General features: G+C 45.6%; 1 protein-coding gene and 1 long non-coding RNA gene across 2 annotated transcripts in view; both read right to left on the bottom strand.

The window, feature by feature from the left end:
• Nucleotides 1–1703, bottom strand: part of LOC144110438 (uncharacterized) — a 46931-nt gene extending 45228 nt beyond the window's left edge. The window contains exon 1 of the long non-coding RNA XR_013309840.1: nt 1188–1703. This is a non-coding gene — a long non-coding RNA (uncharacterized LOC144110438). The remainder of the gene's footprint in view (nt 1–1187) is intronic.
• Nucleotides 1704–7085: 5382 nt separating this feature from the next.
• LOC144111360 (DNA-directed RNA polymerase III subunit RPC4-like) lies at nt 7086–17549 on the bottom strand. The gene is made up of 5 exons (XM_077644636.1): nt 17441–17549; nt 14957–15090; nt 13811–14033; nt 11306–11409; nt 7086–7417 (listed from the first exon to the last, which is right to left on the bottom strand). Exons 1-5 carry the CDS (start codon nt 17463–17465, stop codon nt 7142–7144), a joined length of 762 nt encoding a protein of 253 aa, XP_077500762.1. The 5' UTR covers nt 17466–17549; the 3' UTR covers nt 7086–7141.
• Between the last annotated feature and the right edge of the window lie 7147 nt (nt 17550–24696).

Genomic DNA, 24696 nt, shown 5'->3' with positions numbered 1-24696 from the left:
AATAAAAAACGCGACAATGCTCTCTAAACCGACGAGTTAATGCCGACCTGTGCGAGACGCGATAGGGTTATGTATGCCAGAGCCGAATAGTTGGGAATTTCACGCCAAGTGCTTGCGACAACGTTGCGAAGGCTCTCTGGTTCTGTGTACTAATTGTGACTTACTAAAGCGGCGTGGGCTCAGTTGTCAAGCTGTGGCAGAAAAATTCCCTCAACACATAGTTCATGTTAGTGCAAAAGTGTTAATGAAACTTGAAATCCGCCGCGGTGGCTGAGTGGTTGTGGCGCTGGGCTGCTGGCTCGAAATACATGGGTTCTATCCCGGCCACGGCGGTCGAATTTCGATGGAGGCGAAATTCTAGAGGCCCGTGCACTGTGCTATGTCAGTGTACGTTAAAGAACACCAGGTGGTCGAAATTTCAGGAGCCCTTCATTACGGCGCCTCTCATAGCCTGAGTCGCTTTTGGGACGTTAAGCCCCCTTATACCAAACCGACTACCATGAAATTGAGTGCGCTGGAGTCTCCGCGAAACTCAGAGCCTCCTAATAAACACATGCGTGCCAGTACAATCGATATGAAAGACGGAGCACTCGAAATCGTGCCGATGCGAGCCAATCGCGTGCCTTCCCCTGACCCAAAAACTGAAGGCTTCTCTGATGTTATGAAGGGGAACGGCTTTTCATTCTTCAGAGAACACCACATTATCGTTTCTCATACACCTTCATATCCTCACATCCATTTCCCCCAGTGCAGGGCATCGAACCGGTATCCTTCTCCGTCTTTCGTTCCCTCTCTTACTGGTATATACTTGAACCAGTTGGTACGAAGGTTGTTTCCCTGCGGTACCGGAGAGAACAGTGCTTCTAGTTCCTAAACCTGGAGCACTCGCTGTGCGACAACTTCGGTGCTTACTTCCCTCCCTGCTTTCTAGGGCAGACGATTGCGTCGGAGCGTGCCTTTAACTACTAGATCAGCGATCATCTGTACGCCACACATCACCGCGTGCTGTATATCATTGCTTGCAGCTGTGCCACCGCGACTACATCTCCTGGGGTAAATATAGGTCGTTATGGTATCTTCGTATGTGCGTTCAACGCATTTTCCTCACTAACGAAACCTCGACTATTGCAAAACTCGCGAATTCAAAAGTGCGAGTTGCAGAACTGAGAGATTGTAATCGCACTTACCGTTCTAGCTGTCGCGGACGAAGCTTTCGGAAGGCATCGTCCATGCAAGCCGAGTCCACCCTTTGAAGAGGCGACGCCGAAAACACTGCACTTCGATGACAAGCTGGCAGCAGTGGCACTTTGGCAGAAGTTCTTTCGCGATTGAAGAGGTGATCTGCCGTGTTTAGCGATGGACAGGCGAACAACTGGTACGAACACGACGTTGTCAGGCGCCGGTAAATAGCTGTGCTCTTCTGAATTTGTCAGGCTACATCTTGATAGTTCCGAGGCCCCAGCTAAGACAGGGTTTCAGGTCACACCACAGTTCGACGAGGGAAGCAAGAAGGGTTTCATTAGTTCATTCCGTCAAGGTCACTTTCCAACGGCGCCACGAATAATTAAGAAAATTACACCCGAGCACCATTGAAAGGGCAACGCCATGCTGCCGCCATGTCTGTTGCCCCGGTAGACTTAGGCCGAGTCCCGCCAATTCTCGCCCGCCGTGCCGAGCAGAAGCGGCTGGCCTTATCTTCAGTCTTACTTCGCACGTGTTCCAACTGAAGCTATTGCGATGCCTTTCTTTTTTTAGGTGGCTGATCGCATCTTTTCACCTACGTTTCAGCCTCGCGCCCTATCGCGCTCGACTGCTTGACTTCTTCCCGGCTGCTGCATGCAAGTGCCCCGTCACCTGCTCATCGCGATTAGAGAGACGGCAGCAGAGTATGACTGGCCATCGCCGAACCCGCGCTCGCTTGTCCGGCTGTCCCGGAACGTCACCGTTAAGTCACGCGAGTAGAAACAGTGAAAAAAAGCACATTGCGAAAATCTGTTTCGTCCCACTAATTGGCCCTCGCCGGCTCCAAAATGGTCGAAGAACTCTAGCTTGACCGTCACTTTCCCTAAAGGGTACACCGAAGCTAGGCCTATGTATTCTTTTCGGCCTTCTGGCAAAAAATGAATTGCGGCAAAGCACTTTACTCTTATTACATTCAGTTCAAGAACGAGAGAGAGAACTTTACAGTGACGTAGCACCAAGCGTCGAGTGTACCCTGCACAGGATTCACCAAGCGATCAGCTTCACATTGATCCTGTGTCTACAATGTTCGCTCAAATCTTGCTTGCACTACGGTGCCGGGTCACGGGTTTTGCGATTTCTAGTGCAAACAGTGCCGCGTTGTTCGAGAAGTGAAGGCTAGCACGGTGTCGACGTTCATCGAAAAGCTCCCAAAACGGGCTAAGGAGGTGATAATAAATAATAATAATAATAATAATAATAATAATAATAGTAATAATAACTGGCTTTTAGGGAAAGGAAATGGCAGTATCTGTCTCATATATCGTTGGATACTTGAACCTCGCCGCAAGAGAAGGGATAAAGGAGGGAGTTAACGATGAAAGGAAGATAGAGGGGCCGTAGTGGAGGGCTCCGGAATAATTTCGACCACCTGGGGATCTTTAACGCGCACTGAAATCGCACAGCACACGGGCGACTATGCGATTCGCCACCATAAAAACGCAGCCGCCGCGGTCGGGTTCGAACCCGGGAACTCCGGATCAGTAGCCGAGTGCCCTAACCACTGAGCCAACGCGGCGGGTGCTAAGGAGGTGCGAGATATGAAAACAGGACGGTCAGCGTCGCATTTCAACTGCTGTCCACCAATAGTCCACGCAACGAGTGTAGAGAAAGAGAGAGGGAGAAGGGTAACCAGAAGGTTGTTCTGGGTAGCTACCCTGCACTGGGGTAAGGGGAGTGCGGGATACAAAAGCGGAGAGAGGGATGGTGTGAGTTGCAAGGACATCAGGTGCATGCTGCCAAATCCCAATGGACAGGGGGGAAATGCACGGAGCCCGTTTGGCCTCGGGTATATTAAAGCCCCACCATGACGTCTTCTGCCGACTACAATAAAGGGGCTTTAATTTGCATGTGTTAGTATGGACAGTACGGATAGCGAGGAGAACAAAACACGAAATTGAGCCCTCCCCTTCCCAACACGGTCGGCCTTAGATGCTGCACTCACAGCTTCGAACCCACGACCAATGACCCTTCGGTGGATCCCTGATCACATGTATATTCCCGGCAATGAGCTACACCGATCGGCAGTCCTGGAAACATACAAAGCATTAGCTGTTTCTGTCCCTGAAGGCGTCGTGCTTGTGAGCATACCGTGTTAACGCTACCGGAGTACCGGGAGCCCGCCCACTGCCGGTGAGCACGTGCTGATTGGTCCCGATGCTTCAGGCGCACACGCAGCTGCCGGGTACCTGGCGCCGTCAAGGCGATTTGTGCATTTGCTGCGCGCGGGCTCCCGGCGCACCGGTACCGGTAACACGGTATGCAAAAGGTGCGTATACCGGGTACAGTGTTACCGTTACCGGAGCGCGCATGCGCAGATCACCCAGGTATCCGGCAGCCACTAAAGTACCTAGATCAGTAGTTCATATTAAAGGGCCAGAGAAAGGGGTGTTTGAGCTTGGCTTTAAAATGCTTGCACTAAGTACAGTACAGGCCACCAAGCGTCCATGCCGCGTACGAGACCACAAAAGCGGGCGGGAAATTTACAATACATTTTTTTTAAATTCCCGCTTTCGCACCTCGCGGCGACGCGCGGTGCTGGGCTTTCGCACGAAAACCTGGCATACGACGTCACGTCATGCAAATGACGTCAGCAGCCGAGGGTTGTCATTGGTTCACAGCGCCAAATTCTTTCAGACGTCGCGCTACCGCGACCACTCCGCGCGCGCCGCACCCGGCGGAGGAGCGCCGCCGTTTTGGCGTGCGAGAGACGGAAAGGCGCGAAAACACGGAAGTTCAAACTTTGTCTGCATATAACTCAGCTTCCACAAAACACTTTACAATAATTCTTGCTGGGGATAATTATGAACCGTCATCTTTTAACATCCCAGACATATCGCAACTTTATTGAGACCCCCTTTCTGGGTCCCTTTAACAACTGTATATGTATGCCGCACTGAAAAACTCGCTGTTTAGGCATGGTGAAAATGCATTAAGCCCACAACGACCCACCTATTTTTGTCAAGTTTCGAATACGATTTGAGTATGTTTGATATTCAATTCGTGTTCGTATTCTTGAATTTCTGAATACCCGCAAGCGATTGTATACTGCACGAACTTTCATAAATTCAACCGTGGGAAAACCATAATATTTCGGCAAACTATACAACGATCGAGAGAAAAACAATACAACAATCGAGAGAAAAACAATACAAGGTCCTGCTTCTTTTCTTCGTCGTTCGATGTTTGATGGCAGAACATAAGTTCGATGGCAGTTGTCGGTCGGCGCATTCGCCAGTAGTCCAATCTCAGTTCCACGTCACTTTTGGATGCCGACTGGCAGGTAATTAGCTGTCCTTTTTAGAAGCAGCTTTGGCGTTCCAATGCCAGTGTGTGTCCCCTCCACATGTACGCTCGCGTTTTTCCAGCACGTTGAAAGTATGTGCTCGTCGCAGACGTATAGGTGCCTGCGTTATGGAGCCGACTCATATTGTTGTACCACATACCAAAAAGGTAAATATCGGCATATTTGGCTTTTTTTTTCGGGGCCATGGGGAATTTTATACATCGACCTTCAGATCTAACTCATTTATATACATCGACATTTGGATAACCCAGGTACTTCTTTAGATTCTTTCAACTCCGAATTAATGAGGTTTTACCAGTCAGTGTAATTTTCATTATTGTCAGTGTTATCATTTTATGAATTTCATTTTGCATGACCACATTGCAGGTTGGACACTGTTATGCTAATCAAGTAGTATACATTTCTGTGCACATCATGTTTCTTTATACAGTGCTGAGTCACTCAAGTTTTGTTTATTTGCATCGCAGAAACCACACACAATTTTGAAAAAAAAAGAAAACAAGGGAAACAACATTTGCTTGTTAATCCTTTTCTGAAATTTTTTTTAATGAACTAAATTTTAATATTCGCAAACTCCTAGTTACTATGGACAGTGATGGCCAAGAACCCGAACTGCGCATGTTTTAGTGCAGAACGGCAGCGAAAGACAGTGCAAAAGCGGAAATGGCTAATTGCTACTGACACTTTCTTTCGTGGTTTTATGCTTACGCATGCGAAGATGCCTTGTAGTGGCCAAAGTGCCATTAAAAATTTTGTAGTCGAATTCGGATATCCTGGATTAGTGGCTATATTGAACACAGGTCATCCGATTCAAAATGATTCTATGAAACGACATCAACGTGGGTGTGCTTGATCACCTGTTCTAATATTCCGCGCCACATCGGTGTCATGCGGTGAAAGCCAGCCTAGCGTGCTTAGCTCTCTCTGCTGCTGAAAGCGTTACGGAAAAGAGCTGTACCAATCTTATGATAGGCAGTGGCAGGCACTAGCTGCAACAAGTGTGTCAATATAATTCATCTCAGTGGTTCCTTCCAGCACTACCAAAGCTATGACGAGTGCAGAGGTGACTTTCTGAAGCTGCAGAATATATAGGCATGTGGGATAGCGTGATGTGTTTCAAATCTAGACTTTTCATGACTCTTCTGTAGGCTGAAAGTGTTCAAAACATTAGGCTTTCAACTCCCAGCTGTGGATCAAGTCAATTTGCCATTGTTACTGAGTTTTTCAAGATCGTTGATTGGCCATAAATACGGCGTTCAGCTTTTGTCCCGTTTGATCTCACATACAGGATCATCCGTAAGCAACAAACTCTGCCGCTTCTAGGCCTAAAGAAGAATGTAGGTTCATTAACAACAATGGTTACTGTTCTAAAAACAAGATCGATGCACTAGGATAAAGTTGTCATTACGTCTCCATTTGTAAATGAGACAGACAGTGTAACGCTCCGCCAAGTGCTTCCGTTTAGTATACGGAAGCGTCCATATGCCATTCCTGATGTACACGGTGTCTATACTTTCAAATTCGAACTATATCTGCATATGATGAGGCACGGAGGACCACGTTTAAAGCACTGTCTTGATTGGCTGAGGAGATCTTCCATAGTGCTGCAAAGAACTTATGAGGGGTAGTATACCGTGCGTGCAATGTACTCTTGCTTTTAGGTTAAAAATAAGCTTATGTACTGCGATTCTTTCATATATCGTTGTTGTGTTCTGTGTGAGTGTCAACACACACACACACAACTCTAGAGAGAGAGGGCGCTTATCCTTTACCCCACGGCACTCTCCCTAATACCCCAACCCCCTAAGTCTGCGCTGCCTTGTTTCACAGTTGGCACAGAGTGCTGCACTAACACTTTCAATGCTTTAAGTGATTGACCATAGTGCCTGCATACCGAGAGGTGAATTCCTTTAATAGGTGTTCCTAGTCTTCTTATTCCGGAGTCTTCTGTGGCTGCTCCCAGAAGTCACCCACCAAATGACACACACTGCCTGGTTAGCATCAATAGTCCTACATCAATAGATTCTTTAGAGACTATTTACTTCCTTCTATTCCTTTGATTTACTCATTATTATTATTATTATTTACTCCTTATTATTATTCCTTCGATTTAATATTTGGCGAAGCGAGAACGCGGCAATCGCAGAGATCCTGATTTATATATTATGGGCATTCTTCGGCCGAGCTATATATAGTACTCTAAACATAGACATACAAACGGTGCCGCATTTCCATGTACATGGCTACCACTTCGTCATGGTAGACACGAACTATTGATAATGGTGCCAACGACATGAGCAATGCTCTACTGAGGTAAGCCGGTGCCACCTATGTCTACGAGGCATTGTGCAAACAATTTTTATTGTATGCCACCTGCTGCACGCGTTAATCAAAAGGTAGACACCGCTACGACCCTGACTGTTTCCCCTGCATGCCTGACAACTAGTACTACTATAATATGGGAGCTTCTTGTAACATTCAGGAGACCCTTCCTGAGCACCGGCCACCACAGATAATAAGACAGCCTTCGTCACGGACAGAAGAGAAAATAAAGTGCAATCAATTTATGCACGCCTTGCTCAGGAAAAGCCATCTTCAGGAATCTGCTGCTTGCAGAAGCTGTTCCATGTCAGGCAGGCAGATTAACTTGTGCATAACTTGTCCCAGAATGCAGATGTCAGCCGCTCCCTCCTTCACCCTCAAGGACATCAGTTCGTGGTGAAAAGCCATACTGGTGCCCATGTCCACAATGAGCGCCACAGAACCCAGTACCAATCGAACACGACCAGACTTCATCACTTGTAGCTTGCCGATGTATCCCTCGGGAAAATGCTTCAGCTTAGTCTGGCCATTGTGAACTTGGTGTTCTTCCTGCATGGAGGACAACAACGGGGATAAGGAAAGGGTTTTTTCTCCCATAGCACTGTAAGAAAAACTAAAGAAAGTAGAAAACATGATCGTTATAACTGTGCATAACATTCTATGGACTCTGCTCACGCAATGAACAGTACCAATATGAAGACGAAATGTCTCTGTCCTTTGTGTAAGGATGTCATTAGTTTGAACTGCATGGCTGGAAGATATTTTAATCCAACGGTCTCGCTGGTAAATGGCATTTTACTGACAAGCAAACTTCAACATAGCCAGAAAGAACCAGAGAATCAATTCCTCAGTGTTGCTTTAAGAAAGTAAGACCTGAGGATAAACGAAATAATTAAGACCATGATCCCACATCAAAGCACGCAAAATTAAACTTTGAGTGTACCAGAGATAGAGTAATAGTTTTATGAAGGAAGGTGCCACAGAGAAATTAAATCTTCAATAGCCAAGTATGGGAATGGCATTGCTGGCACTGTAGGATAAATATATTTGCTATAATGGATTATCATGCAGCTATCTAAATGTCTTGGCATTTGTAGGATGTTGTGATTTCTAGTAAAAAACCTTCTATCTGGTCGTCAAAAATATTGGTGGAAACAGAAGCAGTGTTCTGGAAAGGCACAGTTTCCAGATGTTACACACAGCTATGCTGAAGCAGTGCAAAGTTCGAATTACGTAAATCACGTCACTGGGGAAAACTACAACATCATTGCTGCTTTTTCATTTGAACTCATAACAGCCTGCTTCGAAGCTGGACATACAGCTATTAATAATAGTTTTGTATGCCTTAGGTGTGACATCACTATGAATGGTTTGACTGGTATGAGTCATGTGCTTTCGCACGACTACTGAATCTTTGGCCGACAGCGCAGCCAATAATAACGCTGGGCGCAGCAGCATCGTCTGCTGCACTGTCTGCCGCGCATGCGCAAGCATGCTGAGATGGCGACTAAGCGAGGGGGGGGGGGAAGCAGGGGAGAGCCTTAAAAAAATGTGATGTAACCACTTCTCCCAAGTTCTTTCCTTCCTCCATGCTGGTTTCTTACTTCACTTGTTTTTTTTAAGCGTTCTCCTGTTTTGCGCTGTTCGGCACCCAGACGCTGTGCGGCAATACTATCACAGCATGCTTATCTTTCGATGGGAGTTCTAGCGAGAGTTGGCTCATTCAGTGAACTTCACAGCGCGCCAAAAAGTGTTCTTTTTGTTTTTTATAAATTTTTTTGGCCGGTCCAGATCTAACAATATTCACTTATAACGATCGGATTTTCTGATTTTCTCAATGTCATTATAAGTGGACTGCATCGTACAGCGTGTGTCCTTTCGCACCTGTACTGTCTGCATCCTTTTTTTTTGGGCTAATCACAACTGCATATATTAGAACCGAATAGTATGAACTGAGCAATCGAAAGGTTCATGCAACATCAACCTTTCATCACCTTGCATCACTGCTCAAGAACATAAAAACTTTCGTTCTGCTACAAAAAAGCAAAAGAATGGCAATAATTTTTGTCAGAGAAATTAAGGAGCAGCTGAAGCTCCATCTCCACATCAGCGCAAGTGGGGATGGGCTATTGCTATACAATGAGTACGCTAGGTCGGGCAAAAGGACTCAAAAATGGAATGCGCCTGCCCGTGCCACCAGGTATAATGAGCTGCCACTGCCATGGAGTGGAATCTCAGTGATACGACTCTCACAGGTGACTACAAATATATTTGCAACATCCAAAAACTGTATCACCCAAAACAAACGAAACGAACGCAAAAGCACAGCAACTGATTCACGCAGGTCTGTTTACGGCTGATGGTCAGCAATCGCCCGTTGCACAATACGTTGCGAGCAACCTCAGTGATAATGCACAAGAAGGAGGACGCAACTCCCACTCTCATATCACCCACAGTGGCAAGGAAGAGGTTTAGAACATACAAAATTGTATGAAGTGTGATCGCATCATTGAGATTCTACCATAGTCTTTCCAACATGACTATGCAAAGTGCTACAGGTGTGGCAAAACGAAAAGTGAAAGCATCACCAGAAACAGTTCCGCAGCACTAATCTCAATTTCAGAGTTCTTGAAACAATGAGCTCTTGTTATCACAGTAGACAGAAGCAATGGTAATCATGAAATGTGCTAATGAGACATTTAAAACTGAGATTGCAGTGTCCTGTGAAATAATTGAGAACCGCATTTTACATGAACACTGTCATGACTGGAAAAAAAATGGCAGTGGCTAAACTTGGCTAACCTTGGAATTCGGCAAAAAGCAAGCATGCTTGCTCAGCGTCTGAGGCTCGTCCATGGCAGCTCCTCTATACGCTTGCGACAGCTGTTCTATATATAACCACACGACCATGTGGCTATGACATGGTTTTACGACACCCCCATCGGATGTCATCACGTGGCTTCACATCACCCCATTGGATGTTCTTAAGGTCAAAGGTCACCCAATGTCAAAGGTCAACTAATGGGTCAATGTCAGGGGTCAAGAGTTCGACACTATAACTGTACCACATATGGTCACACAAGGCAAACGTGGTTTGGCTGAAGGTCGTTCAAGGTCATTCTCCGGCCTACGCAACGACTGCTTTACCTAGCGTAGCGAAGCTTTTCGCTGCAAAATGGGTGGCACAGTAGCCAAAAGAAAACTGTGACGATGATGAATTCTAATGGTGCAATTGCGACTATAGCCAAAGAGCACCCAAGGCCAACCTCACACCTACTGCATATGACCAAAAGAAAATCCACATAATTTTGTAATGATTACAGTGCCAGTGCCACTTGAAGTAGCCATCCTATAACTTTATGAAATCTGTGTTCACACCATCTGCACAGTGCTGAGTAGAAACCAGACTTCCTCAGCTACTATCGGTATCACATGCTTTCTTAAGAATGATGCAAAAGTAATGGAACTGTTAATGACATTTAAAACATGCGAGCCAAAAAATGGAGTGTAAAAACGAATAAAAGAACACTAAGAGCAGTATGTGCTCTAATGGCAAAAAACCCAGTTGTCTTCCTAAAGCGCAAGATTTCCAACATGAGGAATGCTCGCTTTATGCAACCTCATGGTCAACATTGCACCGCTTCGTTCTCTCCTACTTTGCCCCCAAATAACCTCATCATCTAATTCGACAAACACAGCGCCATGGTGGCCTTACCCCCATCACTGGATGGCAGAACATTCCAAATTAAGACAGGATTTGGTACCATAGTTACATCCCGCAGTATTCAGAACTGCGTGATCAGCTATTATCAATGTTTTTTGATCTGCTATTATCAATGTGTTTCACTGTGGCTCAATTTGAACACATGTCCTTCTTCACTCAATCCTTTGATTTTCAAAGATATTAGAAGTACTAGAGGAATGCTGAACAGAAAGTTCACACTTTTCACCAAAATAAATAAAAAAGGAGTTCCTGCATTTTCTTTTCTCCTTGTAAATGCAAGTGAAGCTGTATACAGTTGGTCTAAAAACAGTGCAGGCTTATGTTACAAGCATGCCCACTTCTGAGCAGTCATAATTAAAAAAAAGAGGTTTCAAAAAAATCTTTTTTACATGTAAATTTCCAGTTTTTACCATTGTCTCCCCAATTATGTTCTTTGCACTTTACAGGTGTCAATAGTTCCAATCTGTACCAGTGAACAGTGCGACTCATTAACCGTACTTGAGTGCAACTCATTAACCATAAATTAGTACAACGGAAACACTACCATTTACACTGCAGTGGCAAGCACTGCAAGTGCAAAAACTACCAAAAAAACAACTGGCACTGTTCACATGTGAGTCGCAAATTATGCATCACAAACTGCGAGTAAAGTGGCATCTCTAGCTCCGAGACATGCATACCAAAGCACTGACAAATGTTTGAAGTAAGCTTACTGTTTTCACAACTTTGTCAGTTCCCTCCTTTTGGGTTGGTTGCACTGCAGCCTGCAGGCCAGGTAGAGTGTCAGGAAGCTGAAAGAACAGCAGCTGTCCTGTTTCTGCAGGGAATAATGCAGACAGAAATTACGTGTCCAGCTTTAAATATCAACTGTATTCATGAACACAGAGCTAACTTTACAAGCATTTTTTTGGCTAAGCTTTTCACTAGTCCAAGACATGTCTTCACAAAACACAACTGAATGAAATAAAAACCTGAACTCTGATCTCGCTAGCACTGGATACAGCATCCCTGTTATGAAGAGACTAATACCAGCTTTCTATGTGAATCATATAATAGAGTGGAAATATATTTGATGAAACACTTCTCCCTAATTCAGCTTGAGGATATCATCCTTATTTTCCATCATAAAAAGCCCACAAAGAAAACGAAGTCATCAAGCTGTGAAGTGCAGAATGTCAAAAGCCCCACAAGTGTAAACTGCGACTACGTGGTCAGCTCTGTTCACCCCTTCAGGTGCTGCGTTCACAAATGTGGACGAGACCTAAACCTGCTCCATGCTTCATCATGCTTCTGCAAGAAGAAAGACAGACGACTTGAGCATTGAAGCACTGTTCCTGAAACTAGCCGATGGAGATGTCTCAGGCGGAGACTTCTCCGGATGAAATGGAGGAATGCCAAGACGGAAACACTGTACGCCGAGTGATATTGGTTAACTGTGCACAGACTGACTGACTAATTCTGTAATATCTCATCTGGGATCCAAATGCTGGCAGCTCTGAATTTACGATGGAGGAAGCAGCGCCCAGCATTTCTCACTTCGTCGTCTGTGAACAAAGATTCCCAACACAGCATGCCAAGTGTGGCCGACTGAGCAAAGAAGCCTCATAACATTGAGCCACTGCCGGCAAACACAGCGCTCTATAATAGAACCAGCCATTGGCTCCAATTTCTCCAAGAGCCACGTTTGCTATTGAAAATGTGGAAATAGCAATTAGCTGAAGTGTATATATTCACACAGCTAAACATTAATTCAAGTCTAATGATCAGTTAGAAAAGTCAAGAAAATTTAGCAGTGTTTATATTCATGTAGAAGCTCTGAGACGCTATGTCCACATATGTGAACGCGAATAAAATGTGCTCAAGTGTGAATATTCTTGCGTAATTCTTTACTTTTGACTGCTGCCAAGCCTACAGGTCATGATTTATGCAACAAAAAAAAAAAATTTCCTCTCAGCAGACCCAACTGCCACCTGAAGGGGTCAACCTCACCAATGTGCCCCTATTAACCTCAGGCCAGTCAGCATACTTATGGCATCCATGCGACATTAAAAATCAGGCATATAGCATACAGCTCAAGTACATTTCACTTGTTTCTGGTTTCACGTGTGTGAATCTTCAGGTGAAGTCGCAATGGGTAATTCGGTGTCATTTTACAGCTTCGCTGCCCAGCCACCTTCACAGCGTGGATTGGAGCCACATTTTCGTCTTCTAAATTTCTACCACGCCGATCATGAACAAACTTGGCAGATATGTTTATGAACCTGGTATAACGAAAACTCGGAAATGTTAAGAGACCACAGAGGACCTAATGCTGGCATTAGGGTAGCGTACTCGAAATGGGACCCAAGGGCACAGGTAAATTTAAAAGCATCAAGTGCACAGCTGCTAGTCCCGTCATACTTGCGAGATCTGCTCCTTCCAAAGGACCTGCTTTTTGGTTTAAAAGCCTGCATAATTTTAAACTGTGCTTTAACGAATTCTTCAGTTAGGTCAAATACGATTTGACAGAAGAAATAAGCTGTGATTAAGATGCTGCTAACTTCCTTCACGATAAACTTGGGACTTGTTCGATATACATGAAGCAGCATGAAAAATGTAACGAGAATGTATATGCTTCTGAATAAACGAAAGAAAGTGACAGTCAGTGAAGAAAGCAATGGATTCCTACAAAGCATGGACAGCTAGTTAACAGTAAGAGCCGTGCCCTAATGAATTCTTCAGTTATGTCAAATACGACTTGACAGAAGAAATAAGCTGTGATTAAGTTGCTGTAACTTCCTTCACAATAAAATTGGGACTTGTTCAATATCCATGATGCATCATGAAAAACGTAATGAGAATGCGTATGCTTCTGAATAAACAAAAGGAACTGACAGTCAGTGAAGAATGCAATGGATTCCTACAAAGCATGGACAGCTAGTTGACAGTACGAGCCAGTCACGCATGTGAGGAATACCATGTTTAACGAAACATACTTTGGGGGACTTTCATTATTTTACGACTCCTTTTGAATAAATAAAGTGTAGCACAGTCATCTGTAATGAAGCTAATTAAATGAACAAAAGTCACAGCCAGAATGCCAGCCAGCATCCAGCCTGAGGAGTCAAGAATGTGACTCCCCTTCCGAGTGGTGCATTATGGCTTTGCCTGCTGCCACACCACCAAACACCAATTCCGGTGCATTGAGGTGCCTCACCAACTTGTAAAAGGCTACTCACCAGGTATGTTCGGGCTTGTGCAGAGGTCAGCCACAGACAGTGTTTGTAGAGCTGTGCGTGATACAGAATTGCCCAGGTCAGGCCCCTGCAGGGACTCCTCTTTAGTAATTCGCCCATCTACCGCGATACCCGGCTTTTGCTCAGGGACAGGGACTGGTGCCCCTGCCAGGGGTAGGGTGGTAGGGGCGAGCCAGGGCCCATCCACAAACCCATCATCGATAAACTGCACAGCACAAGACCAGAAACACACAGGAATCAATAGGAGAGTGAACATGCCCATTCAAAAAGAAACAAAACTTCATGAAACCCTGTGCGACAAGCCAAAATTGCAAAACAAAATTAAATGCAATTTTTAGCAAAAAACTTTTAAGCCTAGGGCTGCAAGACCTAGGCCTGCCTGGATTGCATCCTTATTGTTCTTATTGACCAGCAGGTAAACAAAAAAATGTCAAAAAACAATAAAACTCACAAAACTGAGAGGACAACACAAGCTTTGGAGGAAGACCTCTACAATGCTATAATGCAAAACTTAATGTAATACGGAGTTTCTTTACAATTAAGAAATAACTCAAAGAACAATACACTATTTATGACCTGTTAAAGTCAGCATGCTCAAAAGTATAATGTAATATCTTGTCTATACAAAGAGCAGGCACTGGAGCCAACACCACCAGTAAATTCCACCTGCAGTGATGATAGTTATGCTCCATAATGACCGCTTCTCATTATTAAATAGCATATTACCACTGCACAAACAGTGCTGTCCATTCACCAAGAACACATTCACAGATAATGTGCCGAAATCAACACTACAAGCCAGTGCTCAGCAAGAATTGCTTGAATGTGTCATGCACACTACTGTGGCACATTTATGTGTATCACAGGTAGGCATGGTGGTTAAAAAAGCACCCACTTATTTTGCAAAATCTCTTGTCAGGCATACCTTTCATTATATATAGTGAATAAGAAACATCAGTCCCACATGGCATACAAGAATAATGTACAAGAAATTAAACAGACAAAAGCATGATGAACAAGATATGAACTTTGCAGGCAGTGACTACTTTCAAAATGATGCCTTTGCAGCACAAAACCACTCCAAAACAAGTCAATGCAGCAATGAGGTCACAAAAAATCAACACTCACATCACTCCTAAGCAGAGCTTTAAGCTCCTTATCATCCCGAAGCTTCTTCTTGGCTACTTGGCTGCTGCTGCTCTGAGCCTGGTACTTCGGTTCCTCAACTGGCTCTGACTCAAACTTACTCCACCTAGCAAGCCCTGCAGAAATGCGTCCTTAGTCAGCATAGTGTCTCTTGCTGGCAAAGGGTGGTAATCAGCAAAAGCAACAACATAGTCTATGCGACAGTTTCAGCTTATGCAGCTATATTAAGCTGCATAAGCAAAACACGAAAAAACAATGTGAGTCACCTATCAACAGTTACTAGACAGCGGTTCTCTAGCACCTTTACAGGACATCAGTAACTGCCATGAATGCTAAGATACAGTCATGTACATTAATCAACTCGTTAGCCAATAATGCTACATCATCAGCCTGAAAAGAAATACAAAGTATGTTTGCCTTTATTTTCATCTCTGTGCATTTGTTTCCTGCCTATGCTGATATCTGCAAAAATTACATGCTAAAATGCAATTTATAAATTCATTACACAGGTAATTTTCTAAGTTAAGTTCATAAATGAAGTGTACGATGTGACAGATTAAAAGCAAAAACATATTGGCAGTTTTTTACATCATTTAGAAATCACGAGATGCACCGAGAACCGAAATGCAAACCAACTCCAGCAGCGGTTAGAACTGACAGTGTCAATTAAATCTGAAGTCCCCCTCCACATACAAGGCTAATAATTTTTCGTCAGTTATACTGATTACAGGCAAAAAATGGCTGATACATAAGCTGATCTTAATGCTAATCTGATCATGTTGCTACCAAATCCGAGAGCAAAAAATAAAAATACAGTACCATTACGCAATTTCATCTGCAAACACACTAACTGGGGTGCTAAATGTTAGACACTATCTCAACAACTATTGATCACCAGAAAAATGTAACCTAAGTTATATAACTAAACACAGAAAAAATTGGTAGTGGCTTAACTTGGCTAACCCTGGAATTCAGTGAAAAGCAAACCCGCTTGCTAAGTGTCTTGAGGCTCGTCCATGGCAGCTCCGCTAGACGCTGGCAGCAGCTGTTCTATATATACCCACACGACCACGTGGCTATGACGTGTATCACATGGTCTTACGACACCCCCCATCGAATGTCATCTCGTGGCCTCACGTCACCCCATCGGATGTTCTTAAGGTCAGAGGTCAATCCAAAGGTCACCCAATGCCAAAGGTCAACTCAAGGTCGAGGTCAACTAAAGGTCATGGGTCCAGGGTATGACAACTGTACCCGCTATGGTCATACATGGCTAACGTGGTTGGGCTGAAGGTCGTTCAAGGTCATTCTCCAGGCTCTGGGACGACTGCGACTACTTTTGAAGCTTTTTCGCTTCAAAAAATTTGGTTTTGAAGAAAAGAAATGGTGCAGTAACTGTCTCATGTATCTCGGTGGACACCCGAACCGCGCCACGGGCTAAAGGAGAGAGTGAGAGAAGCGAAGAAGAAAGATGGTTTATGGGGGTTTAACGTCCCAAAGCGACTCAGGCTATGAGGGAAGCCGTAGTGAAGGGCTCCGGAAATTTTGACCACCTGGGGTTCTTTTACGTGCACTGACATCGCACAGCACACGGGCCTCTAGAATTTCGCCTCAATCGAAATTCGACCGCCGCGACCGGGATCGAACCCGCGTCTTTCGGGCCGGCAGCCGAGTGCCATAACCACTCAGCCACCGCGGCGGCCTAAAGGTGCCGGTGCCGTAGTGGAGCGCTCCGGAATAATTTCGACCACCTGGGGATCATTAACGTGCACTAACGTCGCACAGCACACAGGCTCATTTTGCGTTTCGCCTCCATCGAAAAGCGGCCGCCACGTTCGGGTTCGAACACGGGTACTCCGACTCAGTAGATGAGCGCTCTAACCACTGAGCCACCGCGGCGGGTACTAAACAAGGAAAGAGGTCAACATTTAAGGATATACTCCTGTATATACTGCCGCATAAAATCCCATGACAGCTCCCAGTAGGTCTATGTGCACTGTTAAGTGTTTTTTCCGAAAATTACTACACTACAATCCTGCTTGTGCACTCTGGATCGCGAGATATAATGTGCGAACAAGAAAAGCATTCTGCACACTGCTCGGGATCTAGAAATTTGGCACAAGTGGCGGAATAAAGTAAAGGCCTCCACTTTAAATTTCAAGCCACGGTCATAAGTCGGCGCGTCAAAATTTACTGAAGGTTTATAGTTCTGATTTTCGAAGCGATATTGGAATGAATTCCGTTTTCAGTCCCACAAGAAAAAAGGTGCCGATGCTTTCCGCATTAATCTTGCATGACATGGCTTAACAGACATCAGTGTCGTGCCCTAAGAAAATGGCCGAGACGCTGCATGATGAACGCGCCGTCTACCGGCTGACAACCACACGGCAAAAGTACCTAACATATGAGTGGTTTTGCCATAACAAATGCCGCGTTCCTCTCGATAAAGCGTCATGCGCTACTTACACAGAAGGTCTTGACCATACGACATCGTGCAGAGTCTTCGGCGCGAACGTTCTTGGCAAACAGCTGCTTGAACGATGACTACAGCGCTGAATCCCTGTGACTACGAACGAACAGCGCAGCGACAACGACTCACCGACTGCCTTGCTAAGTGTTCAATCTATTCTTTTCTATAAATTATTACATTTTGACTAAATCATTATTATTTATTTCCTCTCATTATTATTATTCTTATAATTTTGAAATCAAAACTCTCATCCCTTTTCTGTTCATGACGAAAAATTCACCGGTGTTGCGCTCCAACGTGCATTTTCTTTTTGTTAACTGCGTTCAGGTGAATAGCCACCCGATTCTTGGCCGATCCCCCAGTGTGGGTATGTGCCATCTTTTGATAGGCTAACAACAACGACAACGACGATGAGTATCCACAGCGTCGTAGCGCCTCTATGTGCACGGAGAAACTAACCTTCACCAACGCGCACAACGCGCCCTGCAGTGCAAAGAGAAAATGGCTCCCGACCCGTACTGCAGTTTTTCGTTTATTTTTTTCCTCCTTTCTCTCAACGTGCCATGCAAGTAGGGACGCGGGTTCACCCGTGCCGCTCAGACGCTGGCTCAGTCACACGACACAACGCCGGCTCTATAACCGCCTCTTTTCATAACAAGCCCAGGATGCGTTCGTAAGTGTGCTGTCTCATTCTGGGAAAGGAAATTGGTTGGTGGTGGCAGTGGTTTTTTATTAAATAATAGTAAAAAGGAAGGAAAAGATTTTTGCTAGCCCCGGCATCTGCCATCGATACCGAAGCACCTGAGCTGGGACAGCGGAAATAAAAGATAGCAGGCAGAATGGAGAAATGAAATGAAAGGGGTGAGGGGACAAGGAGAGAGGATCGGGGGAGAAGTAATATATACGAACTATTTACACAATAAGAAATGTGCGGCCGAGGCTGAAGACCTAATCTCCTACACGGGGTCGGATACCCCGTCTCCGGCGGCGGTGCGACAGACTGCCTCCCCGGACACCTTCGTGCGGATCGGGACCTTGCTGCCGCGCCATATTCGGTGGAAATAAATGTTCTTCCTCCTCTTATCAACGGCGCCTTGCCGTGCAAACAAATGGTCTCGCAATGCCACCTTGCTATAATTGGCTGATACCTGATTGCGTCAAGCCACGAATGCTCATTACTTTGACGTCACTTCAAACTGCTGACTCTTTGCGAGTCTGGATCCGCCGCAGCCGTCAAAGTAAGGACATTATTACTGCAGCAGACACAAGGAAACGGTCTAGGTTTGCGGTTAACCATGAGCAAAAATTTCCACTGTATCGTCAAAAAAGACGCTTTCCTCTGAACGCCTGCTCTTCACGGCATAAATTGCGCAACTTTTTTATTTCGACCTCCGCAAAACTCCACGGGTGTCGTTGCAATATGCGAGAATTTATTTGGTCTTAGATTTCTTACTGCGCCGAAAACCATGGCAGGACTCGGAAACGGAAAAATTCTGAGGGCACTTCAGTGAAGTCTGCTTACGTGGAAGAATGCGAAAACGTTTGTTTCCAGGAAAAAAACAAATGTTTTTTTAAAGGAAATGGCGCAGTATCTGCCTCGCACATCGGCGGACACCCGAACCGCGCCGCAAGGGAAGGGATAAAGAAGGAAGTGAAATAAGAAAGAAAGAAAAAGGTGCCGGGAATAATTTCGACCACCTGGGAACCCAACACGCACCGACGTAGCACAGCACTCGGGCGCCCCGACTCCGTCGAAAATTGTTTTTTGGGGGAAAGGAAATGGCGCAGTTTGTCTGACACCTCGGCGGACACCTGAACCGCGCCGTAAGGGGAGGGATAAAGGAGGAAGTGAAACAAGAAAGAAAGAAAAAGGTGCCGGGAATAATTTCGACCACCTGGGAACCCAACACGCACCGACGTCGCACAGCACTCGGGCGCCCCGACTCCGTCGAAAATTGTTTTTTTGGGGGAAAGGAAATGGCGCAGTTTGTCTGACACCTCGGCGGACACCTGAACCGCGCCGTAAGGGGAGGGATAAAGGAGGAAGTGAAATAAGAAAGAAAGAAAAAGGTGCCGGGAATAATTTCGACCACCTGGGAACCCAACACGCAGCGACGTCGCACAGCACTCGGGCGCCCCGACTCCGTCGAAAATTGTTTTTTTGGGGAAAGGAAATGGCGCAGTTTGTCTGACACCTCGGCGGACACCTGAACCGCGCCGTAAGGGGAGGGATAAAGGGGGAAGTGAAATAAGAAAGAAAGAAAAAGGTGCCGGGAATAATTTCGACCACCTGGGAACCCAACACGCACCAACGTCGCACAGCACTCGGGCGCCCCGACTCCGTCGAAAATTGTTTTTTTTTGGGGAAAGGAAATGGCGCAGAATGTCTCACATCTCGGCGGACACCTGAACCGCGCCGTAAGGGGAGGGATAAAGGAGGAAGTGAAATAAGAAAGAAAGAAAAAGGTGCCGGGAATAATTTCGACCACCTGGGAACCCAACACGCACCGACGTCGCACAGCACTCGGGCACCCCGGCTCCGTCGAAAATGTTTTTTGGGGAAAGGAAATGGCGCAGTATGTCTCACATCTCGGCGGACACCTGAACCGCGCCGTAAGGGGAGGGATAAAGGAGGAAGTGAAATAAGAAAGAAAGAAAAAGGTGCCGGGAATAATTTCGACCACCTGGGAACCCAACACGCAGCGACGTCGCACAGCACTCGGGCGCCCCGACTTCGTCGAAAATTGTTTTTTGGTGGGAAAGGAAATGGCGCAGTTTGTCTGACACCTCGGCGGACACCTGAACCGCGCCGTAAGGGGAGGGATAAAGGAGGAAGTGAAATAAGAAAGAAAGAAAAAGGTGCCGGGAATAATTTCGACCACCTGGGAACCCAACACGCACCGACGTCGCACAGCACTCGGGCGCCCCGGCTCCGTCGAAAATGTTTTTTGGGGAAAGGAAATGGCGCAGTATGTCTCACATCTCGGCGGACACCTGAACCGCGCCGTAAGGGGAGGGATAAAGGAGGAAGTGAAATAAGAAAGAAAGAAAAAGGTGCCGGGAATAATTTCGACCACCTGGGAACCCAACACGCAGCGACGTCGCACAGCACTCGGGCGCCCCGACTCCGTCGAAAATTGTTTTTTGGTGGGAAAGGAAATGGCGCAGTTTGTCTGACACCTCGGCGGACACCTGAACCGCGCCGTAAGGGGAGGGATAAAGGAGGAAGTGAAATAAGAAAGAAAGAAAAAGGTGCCGGGAATAATTTAGACCACCTGGGAACCCAACACGCACCGACGTCGCACAGCACTCGGGCGCCCCGACTCCGTCGAAAATTGTTTTTTTTGGGGGAAAGTAAATGGCGCAGTTTGTCTGACATCTCGGCGGACACCTGAACCGCGCCGTAAGGGGAGGGATAAAGGAGGAAGTGAAATAAGAAAGAAAGAAAAAGGTGCCGGGAATAATTTAGACCACCTGGGAACCCAACACGCACCGACGTCGCACAGCACTCGGGCGCCCCGACTCCGTCGAAAATTGTTTTTTTGGGGGAAAGGAAATGGCGCAGTTTGTCTGACATCTCGGCGGACACCTGAACCGCGCCGTAAGGGCAGGGATAAAGGAGGAAGTGAAATAAGAAAGAAAGAAAAAGGTGCCGGGAATAATTTCGACCACCTGGGAACCCAACACGCACCGACATCGCACAGCACTCGGGCACCCCGACTCCGTCTAAAATGTTTTTTGGGGGAAAGGAAATGGCGCAGTATGTCTCACATCTCGGCGGACACCTGAACCGCGCCGTAAGGGGAGGGATAAAGGAGGGAGTGAAAGAAGAGGTGCCGTAGTGGAGGGCTCCGGAATAATTTCGACCAGTTACGTTCGAAATCCGGCGGCGTGGTCGAGCCAATATTCGAGTGAAACTTGCAGGTTAATGGGTTAATGACTGTCGCGACTCCCGTCGTCAGTAACGCAAACTGCGTTCAAGTTTCAAACTTCCAGATTGCTGAGGAACGCATTAGCATGCCTAGCAAGAAAATCAGTAAAGTAGATGCAGTAACAGGAGACAATGTAGGAGCTAAAGCAAGCAAGAAAGATCTCATAATAATAATAATTGGTATAATGATGACAAACGCGAACGATAGCTTTTATTTGCCGCTTCTAGAAAGCGTCGCCGTTTGCTGACCTCACTTAAAGCCACTCAAACTTCACTAACCTCCAGAAGCCGGTACATGGAAGCTCGTTACTGCGCGACGTACCCGCCGCGATGGCTCAACGGTTAGAGCGCTCGGCTGCTGATCCGGAGTACCCGGACTTGAACCCGATCGCGGCGGCCGCGTTTCGATGAAGGCAAAACGCAAAGGCACCCGTGCGCTGTGCGATGGCAGTGCACGTTAAAGATCTCCAGGTGGTTGAAATTATTCCGGAGCCCTCCACTACGGCACCTCTTTCTCTCTTCTTTCACTCCAACCTTCCCTTTCTGTGCGGTTTGGTTCGGCTCGGCTCGGGTGTCCACCGAGACGCGAGACAATTACTGCCCAATTTCCTTACCTACATGCAACCTGTGTGACCAGTTTTGTCTTCCCTGACATTCCTATCAAAATTGTGACCCAACCCTTCCTCAAACAGTGTTTGGGGTGCTGTCATATGGCTTCTCATTGGGCATAGCATAGTCAGGTTGCAGGCTAGCTTGCAACAAGGATTACTACCAACCACATATAAACTTACAGTGAGACATTAAGTGAGACATGTGAGAAATTCATTTTTTTTGCCTTCAGAGCACGTAAGCACCTTCTGCATATTTTCTTTATTAACCCAGGTAATAAATTTGGGGGCAAGCAAATTACGCAAGTACATTGTGTTGTTTCAGAGAGCACATGCAAGGAGAAAGCAGCCTTTTACAGTTCTTTTCACTCAGCAACAAACGCATATGTGCAATGAATATAGTTATGCAAAAAGAGCTTACTACTGACGACAAATGAGTTCCAATGTTTCCGCCGTTCCTGCTCCTAGTGTCGCGTCGAGAAGTGGTAATACGTGGTCCCCGGCAAATTCCGATAATTACTTTTGCAGCCAACAATGCAGTAGTAGCCGTTATTCTTTTTAGGGTGCATTGGTGCCTGAAACTGCGTCCCACTCTGGACGCTCACCTTTAGTGAATGCGTGAACCCTACTCAAAAGCTGCAATGCAAAACCTAGACTGCAATGACTACTACTGCAGTTCTGAGTCGCTTAAGCAACCTTATCATCCTTCGTATGTGCCTTAAGGAGTGTCATGCAGCTAACGGAACTCCTCAATTGCTTTTAAATCTCGTTCTAGTGTGTCTCGGCATACTGCCAGTTATCTCCATAAGCATCAGGAATGGGCAGCATGAAAACCCAGCACGAAAGAGAGGTTTCACTCCACTTAGGGGCAGAATATTGTGCAGCTGCAATATTAGGCTATATTAACTATAATTGAGCCACAGGGTTCGATAAAATTGTCTGCAGCATGTATTTTGAAATTCAAAATATCCAATGAACGTGGTGCTACCGAGAGAAAATCATTTATCTTATATCCCAAGCCAACTGCAAATGTAAAGCTCTGTTGGAGACAGTGATCCGTAGACAAGCACATTTTGTTCTCCGATATCACGTGTTGGGGCTTTCAAAATGCACCACTACAAGTGGTTGTAAACTAGGAAGTGCAAAATACCGGACGACGGACAAAGTAAGGGACACAAAAAACAGGTTCACGAGAGATTCACGGTTCGGTATTTTGCGCTTCCTAGTTTACAACATGCATCACCAACTAGCCCGGCAGCTTGCTCTCCTGAACTGCAAGTGGCTGATTTTGAATTTTGCGCACACTTTAATTTAGGGCCATAATAAAAAACAATGTAAATGCTATCTTGTTGCAAACATTTCAGCCGGCAGGTTTCCAGGATGATCCACAACTTTCGAATCGACACTTTTTGCTGAAGCTAATTAGTCTTACCCAATTATCTACCTCTGTAGAAAGAAAAAATACTCCAGAATAGATCACATGACACTCAACAGCACTGAGTTGGTTTCACTTGGCTAGGTCACTCCGCATTTTTAAGAAACTTGGTTACATTAAGCTGGGACACCCATTATATGGCAGAATGAAATGTGATCACTTCAGTTACTTATTTTCAGAGTACTGTGTGAACAGAAGCACCACCACAGGAGCATTCAAACTAGCTTGGCATTATAGGGAGTGCTCAACAAAAAAAAGGTGCCCTTCTATGTCATCTTGAGCACCTCTACAGCATGAGCTGCTGCACGGAAGAATGAAAAGCAGCACAGTGCCTAGTAAGCTGGCCACGGCGTGGTTTTTGCTTCTTTATCTGCCAAATCAGCCAGCTACAACCACATCAAAGTTCACATTCCTTGCTTAATTCTAACTTAACCCAAATCATAACTGCACACCTAATATGCTGCAAATTAAACACTGTTCCAAACCATATAAAGGGCCCGCAGCACACCTACTACTGAGTTATAATACGTGCAAAATAAGTTCTGCTTCAAAAACTGGAAGACCCATCTTGCTTTTATAGCGTGACAGTACACTTGATGCTCTTTGCACTTGCATGAGTGAAAACTGCTCTGCCATTCATCTTGCATTGAGCTATTTGAATCTTCTCCTTTCTGCAGCCATTCTGAAAATATTCAAATGCTAATGCAGTATGGAAAATAACAGTGCTTACATAAAGTAAATAGCAGTGGGTTGAGTCAAGCAAGGTCCATCCTGACAACCTCTCCAGTGTTTACATCCACTCAAAACCATGACCCAAGTCTTGCTTATCAGTGAACCTTCAGTTGCTGTGTATGAGCAACTCTAAAGTGAACTATGACTGCAGCATAAACACGATTTATTAGCGCAGCAGTGAGACATTGAAGTCGTTTAAATGAACTGCAATCTTGAGTTTTGACCGCATGTCCTACCTGCCACTTACCCAAATAACTCTACTATGTATACATGCAACCTGCCAAGGCATGGAACGAGGTGTACTACTCCTTTCAAAGGGTGAGCTCATTTGTTTCACCTGACCCGCTGCCAAGTTCAATCAAGCTCTGTAGTGTCCACCCAAATGCCACTCTTCTGTCACAAAGTTCCCATTCAGTTCTGTTATAAGCTGCATCAGTACTGTGATTCTTAAGAGGACCCATTTTTGTGTGCAAGACAGTATACATGGAATACCATGTGTTAGAGACCTGTGATCAGTAAATAATTTGTTACTGAATTTCTTCTCTC

Source organism: Amblyomma americanum, chromosome 11, assembly GCF_052857255.1.
Source record: "Amblyomma americanum isolate KBUSLIRL-KWMA chromosome 11, ASM5285725v1, whole genome shotgun sequence".
NCBI classification, from domain to species: domain Eukaryota; kingdom Metazoa; phylum Arthropoda; class Arachnida; order Ixodida; family Ixodidae; genus Amblyomma; species Amblyomma americanum.
Note: the sequence above shows the minus strand (reverse complement) of the source record. Positions and strands in the feature narration are given on the sequence as shown.